Source organism: Podarcis bocagei (genome assembly GCF_964188305.1).
Source record: "Podarcis bocagei genome assembly, chromosome: 3".
Taxonomy (NCBI): Eukaryota; Metazoa; Chordata; class Lepidosauria; order Squamata; family Lacertidae; genus Podarcis; species Podarcis bocagei.
Window position 1 is genome coordinate 95,287,081 of NC_138127.1, and position 8,572 is coordinate 95,295,652.

The 8,572-nt window shown below is 47.6% G+C and overlaps 1 protein-coding gene across 1 annotated transcript in view; it reads left to right on the plus strand.

Annotated features, from left to right (window-relative positions):
• FOXN2 (forkhead box N2) overlaps positions 1-3,145 on the plus strand; it is a 43,814-nt gene extending 40,669 nt beyond the window's left edge. Inside the window, exon 6 of the mRNA XM_081188715.1 lies at positions 115-3,145. Coding sequence (XP_081044841.1) covers positions 115-662 — 548 coding nt within the window. The 3' untranslated portion in view covers positions 663-3,145. The remainder of the gene's footprint in view (positions 1-114) is intronic.
• The last annotated feature ends 5,427 nt before the right edge of the window (positions 3,146-8,572 follow it).

The following is an 8,572-nucleotide window of genomic DNA, read 5'->3' on the forward strand; positions in this document are numbered from 1 at the left end:
AACATAGCCAGCTGCCGAAAAGCCCGCCCAAAACATCTGGAGGGCATCAGGGTGGGGTGGGGAGGCGAGGCACCGATCCCTCCCGCTTCTGACAAGACTCTTTATTTTCCTCAGGTAAGAAGCCGCAGCCTCTCAAGCTGTCCAAGAAAAGGAATTACGTCAGCACGTTCCAAAGCCACGGCAAGGCAAGTGCCGGGGGGAGCGATTTCCCCGTCCCCAACATTGACCCCAACGAGGACCACAACTACAGCGCCAGCAGCGTGGCCTCTCAGCGCTGCGTGTCGCCCTCGAGTGTGTCTTCCCTGTCGTCCGTCGACGAGGTCTACGAGTTTGTCTCCGAGGCCAGCCGGGTGGGGAGCGAGGGCAGCGAAGGGTTCCACAGCGAGGTGGACACGGACGGAGACGACCGCGAAGAGGACGACGACGATGACCCCCTGGCCGACAGCGGCTACACCTCGCAGCCGTGCCTCGCCGCCTCGGACAAGGCCCAGCCGCGCAAGAAAGCCCTGGAGGAGCTCTGCCTCGAAATCGACGAGGAACTGAAAGAGGCGGCCGGGTCTCTGCTTCATCTAGCCGGGATTAGCCCCTGTCTAGGCTCCCTCATAAGTACTGCAAAGACCCATAGCCAGAAACGAAGGAGAAGGAATGACGTCACAGCCTGAGAAGTGTGTTTGGGGACCGGGGGGGGGGGGGAGAGAAGATACGTCTATCAATAGAGATAAATGCATATTTTATTTTTTAGCGTGGCAATACTCCTCTACTTTTTACCCTTCACAAGGGAGATCAAAGCCATAAAAGGACTTTTTGTTCATGTATTTTTATTTTCACAGATTCTAGTTTTGCAATTTGTTTCTTTTTCTAATTGCAAAAGCGGTGGTTTTGAAGCATTGAAGAGCGGATTACAATTGTGCAAAACAGGTGGGGCGGGGGCAAAACAAACCAACCAACACAGCAGTTCCTTCCCCCTGATAATTTTAGCAAAGTTGAATATTTGAGTTTATTGGAGGAGTGGGTGCCATTATCTCTGTCATCTCATACCTTGTACATCTCTTTGGGTTTGGAACCTGGGGGCTTCATTTGACCTGTCTGAGTTCATAGGGCTCTGCGCAGAGAACAGGGCAGCCAACCAAATGTTGGGAGCTAGACTGCAGCTCTCTTCTGCCCTCCCCATTGGCTGTGCTGGCAGGGGTTGATGGGAGTTGTAGTCCAACAGCATCTAGAGGGCCACACATGCCCCATTTCCTCCAATGGGAGTGTAGAATTGTGCCTTGCTTCCTGGCGCACCTGTTCCGCAGCGAGACCTGGTGTTTGTATGTTATGGCGCATAAAGTCCAATGTGTAGCCGGTCTTTCTCTAATTTCTAGGGGAGAGGGTGGAGTGGATGCAGTGCCTGCATTGAACTCTACACATGTAGTTCTCAGCCTACATAATTTTTGGCCCTCAAAGATCAGTCGGTGGAGATCAAGCGGGAAAAAGCTACATGGACTGTCTCCTGTTCCAGATTGACATGCAATTCACAAATCCCAGGTGGGACTGAAAGTGGAGGGAGGTGCATTGGGAGCAGGAGAATAAGCAGGCGCAATCCTGCCCCCTCTCTCTGTGCCCACGGGCTCCTACCTCTCTCGGTTCTAGACCAGGGGTAGTCAACATGGTGCTCTTCCAGTTTTGGACTACATCTTCTACCCTTCTTGATCAAAGTCCATGCTGGTTGGGGCTGATGGGACTTGGGAGTCCAGCAAGAATGGAAGGGCATGGAGTTGACTATCCCTGAGCTGGTTCTGACACCTTCACGTGTTCTGATTTAAGTATTTGAAACGCAGGATAAGGTCTACCAGCTTTCAGCTTGGCTTCCGTTGTTGTGTAATTGTCTCATGTGCAAGCCGAGGGTCTGGAATAACCTGAATACTAGACAACTGCCATCGTGGGCCAGTTACCGATTGACTGATGTCTGCAATAACACAGGGAGGGTGTTGGGAATGCAACATGTAAACGTGGATGTTTTTGAGACTCTTGAAGGGTTTATCTCCACTCTTATCCTCACCTTCCTTGGAACAGCACAAAGTAAGGAGCTGGTTCCTTTTCTTTTCTTTCTTTCTTTCTTTCTTTCTTTCTTTCTTTCTTTCTTTCTTTCTTTCTTTCTTATAGTTATTATATTTTAGATCTTCAGCGCACACTTTATTAGCAAACCCAATGTTCTTTTGGTCTCGATATCCAGATTCAGTGAAAAATGTTGGCTGCTAAAATTATAAATGGCTGTTGCACAGAGAACTTGTAGTTACATGTTCAGGTGAAGCATAATGAAATGGGTTTCTTTCTTTTCTTTTTAAGGTTACGGTGGTTGATACTGGCCTACTTCTCACTGAGGAGGAAAGCTTGTTCTGGACTGTACCATTTTAGGCTACAGGTGAGGGCACACACAATTGGTTACTGTTCTGCGTGAAGCAGAAAACCTCAAATAGAAAACTAGGTGTCCAGGGGAAGGACTCTAGCCTGGCTTTCTTCCTGACATCGAGTTCTTTTAAATGTAAAAATCATTCAAATCGCGGTGCAGCTTTACACTGTGTGATCCCCCACCTGCAGTCAGAAGCAGAACCGTACAAACAGAGCTGGCAGCCTCAATGAGGACTAGGTTCTTGAATGCATTCTTACTCCACTTGGAAAACCGGCCTTTTTTCCTTCTCTTCTACTGTGTGCTTCAGTTTTGCACTGTATTAACCTAGCATCCCTCAAGAAGACAGTATATAATGCGCAGCCTTAAAGGGCACCATTTTCTAAATGTGTGTGCGCGCAGGGTCATGCTCCCTCCTTAAGACTCCGAGAGGAGCTTAGGGAACGCCTGTGGTTGATGGTTAGCCGTCCGTCCCATCTTCCTTGGGGAGCAGTGACCGTTGGAGCGAAATCCTGACTCCTGTTAAAATCAGCGGGAATTTTGCCATGGTTCGTGCAGCCAGAACGGCACCTTTCTTTTTATCCGTTATCGCAGCAATAATATCCCCTCCCTTGCCAAGTGTCAAGGAAGCCCAAAAGCTCTGTGCTTGCTCTTCCGCCAACACAGTATTCTAGCGCGTGCTTAAAATGTAACGTGGGAATGGTAAAGATGCGCCTCTGAAGCCCTGAGCGTGGGCTAACTCCAGGTAATGATCCAGACACCCTTTGTGTATTTTACCATTCCCACGAACCATAACACAGGATGTTTGTGTCCTCCTGGGTCTTCTGTGGTGGCTGCTGTGTTGTTTGGCTGCTGTTAGGCAGCTGGAGGCATCGCTGCCTGAATGGTGCGGCCAGTCTGCCATCCAGGTGTGTAGTCCAGTCTAGACCTTTTGCTGTTCCTGGCACTTGTAATGATGAGTTTTGGAGATGGAGGGAAGGACCCACATGTATCACCGAGGGGGGCGGGGTGGATCCTGCACCCATGTCCTGTTGGGAAATGGCCCTGACTGGAGTGAAATGGTAGCCTGGGAAGTGGATTGTCACGGTGCCACTGGAAAGATCTCCCATGTCAGTCCCATCTGAGTCTCTCCAGGGAGCCACAGCCAAGCTCTTACCCCACTCCTGTTCCTTTCGGTGGATGCTTGTGCAGGAAACATTTCCGCAAAGTTCGCCCTGTGGTTCCGAGAACCCCTTGAGCGTTCCTTTGCAACGATCAAAGCATTAGCGTAGCTCATTCTGCCTGGCATGGAAGGTCAGCTTGAAGTGCCATTTTTTAATTTGTTTCCCGTGTTTCCAAGTGTTGAGCAGTCACAAGCGGCTGGTTAAGCAAACCTCGCCTCCCCATTAGCAAAATGCTTCCAGGTTGGCAGAGAATGAAGACGGGAAGCTAAACTTCTATTAATGGCGCAGAGCTTCTCTGGCTCCTTGGTGACTAAGCCAGAGGTGCTCAAAAGTTCTGATTTCACTGCCTCTTCATGAACGCAAACCGCCTTATACACCCGGTATAAACTCTGCCAGCTTAATAATTTTTGAAACCATTCTGCAGACACCCCCCCCCCCAGTATCCCTCACGCCTTCCGTATGTCTTGGGCTACCAGTTCCATTGCTCCTGACCACTGGCCATATTGGGTGTGACTGATGGGAACTGGAGCTCAGCAAGATCCAGAAAGCATCCCATTGGCTACCCTCGCTGTGGACTTTCAATGCCTTGGGCTGGGATCCAGTGAATCCAAACCAGTGCTCCTGACCACTGGCCATATTGGGTGTGACTGATGGGAACTGGAGCTCAGCAAGATCCAGAAAGCATCCCATTGGCTACCCTCGCTGTGGACTTTCAATGCCTTGGGCTGGGATCCAGTGAATTTCTCCCAGCTCTGGACCTTGACGTGGTTTGCTGGATCCCAACTACTCTCAACTGCATAATCTGGTCAAGAGATTCTCCCAGTGTAGGCCTTACGTTTGCGAGGATTTATGTAGCATTCCACCCCCTCCCGGAATTTCAGAGGAAATCTTTCGTTCAAATGGTAGTAAACTGTAAATGGCTCTGCTCTGTAATCATGTTGCTAGTTTCTAGACAAAAAAAAAGTCTCTAATGCATGGGTGTTTGCACGCTCTCACCTGTTTGTACACCACTTTCTCTGATGTAAAAGTCTATAAACGCCAATGGTGCCCATCGTGTGTGTTGCCTGCTGCTTCTCTTCTCCCCAGAGGTTCTGATGGATTGGCCAAAACAATCTTCTTGCTGAAAAGCCCCTCTTAAGCCGTTTCCTGTGTCACTGTTTTGCTTCCCAGAACTTCACAGCAACAAGTCAAACATGGGAAGGGTTTACAAGTGAGTCTACCTGCAAGTCAGACATGATGCTTTGTGGTTTATTTCTAAAAAAGTTTATAGGTTTTAAAAAGAAATTGAATGCTCTCAAAGGACATCTTTAAGAAGTCCACTAGAACAAAAGAAAACAGAAGCTTGGCTTGGTAAGCCTCTGGTGGGGTAGTCAACATGGTGATCTCTAGGTGTTTAAAACCACAGCTCACATCATCCCTGGCTATTGGCCAGACATTTAGAGGGTACCACATTGACTGCGCACAGCCCATGGGTTAAAATCCTTTAAATTTAAAAGTTCTTATTTGCTGTACAAAGAGGGTGTTCAGTGGACCTCTTTGTGCAAACTGTTCTTAAGGTTGTGGTGCCACGACTGAAAAGGCTCTGCTCTAAGTTTCGCTAGATCTCACCTCCATAAAACAACACCCAGAGTGGAATCCTGCCTGCTGGTCTTGGGGTGGTTTATATGGGGGGAGGTCTTCTAGCAGATACGTTGAGCCAAGGCTGCTTGAAGACTCTGACTGCCATGCTTTAAGGGTGCCCACAGGTCGTTTTGAATAATGGCTGTTGGAGATTTTAACAGAATGGAAACTAAAACAATTGGGAGCAGTTGAACAATACCCACAAAACTACTATTGTAGCAGCTTGGTGATCAGTTTGTGTGCCATTAGGTGGGATTAATTTGCAAAATATTTTTCACTCGATAGAAACTACCAAAAGCTGTGGATTTGGCAGAAATGCAGAGAAAGAAAGGGGCCAATAGATGCTTATGTCTGAAGTTGCGAATGGCTCTAGATGGACACCCTTCCCATGTCATGGCTTTTGCCACAGGTGTGACTTGTGAGCCCACCACCTTAAGTGAAAAAAGATGTCCTACTAAGTGGTCTTGAGCACCTGCCGCATGGGGGTTGAATGTGAACTCATTGCAAATGGACAAGCTTGTAAATTAAGTGCAAATGCACATCTTTAAATTCCTGTATGTCGTATGTGCTGAAAAGAGGTGTCCCTCCCATTAACATTCGTCCAAAATAAGTGTTCAATAACTTACGTGGTGTGGAATTTGTTTTTGTACTAATACAGATAACGATAGGGCTGGATTTTATTTATTTTTAAAATAATAAAAAGGACGTGTTTCTTTCATTCTTGTGTATCTTTTGAAAGCCGGCAAGAACTAAACTCAGTTCCGGCTAAAATTGACCAGATTTCCAAATGAGGCTCCTTTACCCCTAGAACTTGTTGGATCAGTCTTGTTGTCTTACACCTGACCTGTTCTGTCTGCCGCCTTGCTCTTCTTCCCTTAACCCCTGCCTCCCTGCCTGCCAGAAATTGGTGTGTGCAGAATTGTCCCCCTGCGTCCTCCCTCTTTATTAGTGCAGTATCTAGTGTCACTTTTGTGCCGGGAAATGTGCTGTACTTGTTAGTCGTTTCATTAATTAGCTTTTCTTGATTTTCCATGGACAAAGGTGGAGCAATAACACGGGAACATGTCCCCGTGGCATGGGAACAAAAGTAGGAGGAACAAAACCTCCGCTGTGAGTTCAAATTAAAGGGCTGAAACTAGTGGCAGTGTATTGACGTCGTCTTCTGGTGCTTGGGATCTGATGGGATGCATTTGGGTGACCCTGTATGCCATAAACTCATGTTTTACCGCAGTCAAGCAGTGGACTAGTGCAGGCTCCCCTATTTTGTTCCGGCGTCTTGCTTACTGTGTGGTGTCTGAACTGGTGCTTCGGGTTTGTTTCTCTCCAAACAAACCATTGCTTGAAGCCAAGGTCTGCCCTTGTCTTCCTGATAGCGTTTTGTTTGGGAGTATGAGACCATGGGCGCTGGTGCAGACGCCATGGGATGCCAAGGCCCAGGGTTGCCTGAGCCTAGTGGAAGAATGTAGCAGCAAGGAACTGGGTCTGTCCCAGCACTCTGCTCACTCACGGTCCACCTGAATGCTGCCCCTGGAAGGATGGAATTCTGCATTCCATCACTTCAACCAGTGTCATCCAACCTGCAGATGGGACGTAGTGGGGTTTTTTTGTTTTGTTCGTGTTAAAACCATCACCGCTCCCTGCATGTAGAAAGTCAGCACCTTAGAGAGAGGTTTCGTACAACCCTCTTTCTGATAATGCTATGCGCACAAATCTTTTTTCACTTGGTGGGTGGAGTTGAAAAAAATAATCACACACACAGAGACACACAACTCCTGAATTTTGAATGGCTCTGCCTGGAGTTTTACATACTTATTAGGACAATTTGGAGACTGCCTGGTAACAGATGAAGAGTTCATCCCTTTCCCTAATGCATTGTGGGAAAAGTTCAGGGAAGGGAATTGCCATACTTGCATTCCCAGGGTGGTCAGAATGCAACCCTCCGATTCCCACAGCAGCTTGTACACAACAGCTCTGCCATCCTGGGGCAAACATGTGGTGTGAGCAAGTATTTGCTCCCCAATTTTTCAGCATTGGAGGGTCCGTGAATCCTGTCGGTCTGCTACCGTAGTTTGGATTATGTTCTTTTCCTTCATGGGCTTTCAACCTGTGTGTCTTCCTATGGCAAGACTCCACGCAGACTTCTGTTCCAGCAAACGGAGAAAAGTTTCCAGGATTTCTCTATCTCAGCCCTTCCCCATCTCACTTTTCTGTGGCGAAGTCCTTGATTTCTTTGCATCTGGTTAGCTCTGGCATAGCGGGGAAATACTCAATGATGTCTGGCGTTTCTGTACATACTTCTCTTCCTTGAAAATTTGCTCCTGTCCTGCAGGTCTGGGAGTTTGACCCTCTGCTGTTCCCAACAACACAAGTTAGGATAGCCACAAGGCAGAAGCAAACGTTGGTAGAGAAGTATTAACGCACGTCCCTCACTCATAGTGGCAGGTTGCATACCTGTGCATTTGCAAGTGCTGCTGACTTTGCTAGCCAGGGCATGAAACAAAGGGCAGTTGTTCTCTAAATGCACCTTGAAAGGATGTTAATGCCTTTTTAATTGTTCAGTGGTGCTTCTCCTTCCTCTTCATTATTTTGGCCTTTCTTGCCTATTAAAAGGCGCTGGTTTGCATACTGCCAACGGCAGAGTGCCTCTGCACCTACTTTTTCTCTTCCAAGAATAGCTGAGTCCCAGGTTGCACCTGGATTTACAAGCCTTCGTTTTGCCAACACGACATGCCCTTTTAATATAAGTGTTTTGAATGAGAATTAATTGGTGACTTCAGAAGAAGTAACGTGGAACAGTCCTCCTTAGACTATACCGCTTTAGAGTGCAGATGTGTGCGTGTGTATGAATCTGGCACATAGAAAACCAGCTCGTCTGTGAGAAGGCTCGGCTAGAACCTTTATCCTTGACATGTGAGCCTTCTGCCTGCAGGGAGTTTGTGCAGAGGTCATTAATAAATCGTGCCGCCCCCACCCCTTACGTTCTGCAGTGCAATTCCTGGATGACTGTGCCATATACTATATTCTGTCCATGTAGCTAAACTTTGAATTACCCTTGATTATTTTTTATTGTTGTTGTTGTTGCTCAGTTCTTAAGACAGGCTAATCTAGACCTATCAAGTCAAAAGGATGAACGAAACCTTTTGGTTGTTGCTGTTGCCACTATAAGGGTAGGAGCAGGTAGATCTCGTGGTTCAGCAATTGCAGGATCTCTTTGGAGAAAAGAGCTGCTACCCATTGGAGACGCGAAAGCCTTGACAGTGACGGTGGCAGTATTCATGAAGATATACGTTGATGGTGTGTTAGGCTGAAAGGAGCCTCCCAATTTCAGTTTCTCCCGTGCAATGTGTGGGACCACCCACCCTTCTGTTGAACTCCACTGCCTTGTTGCCACTGGTCAGGA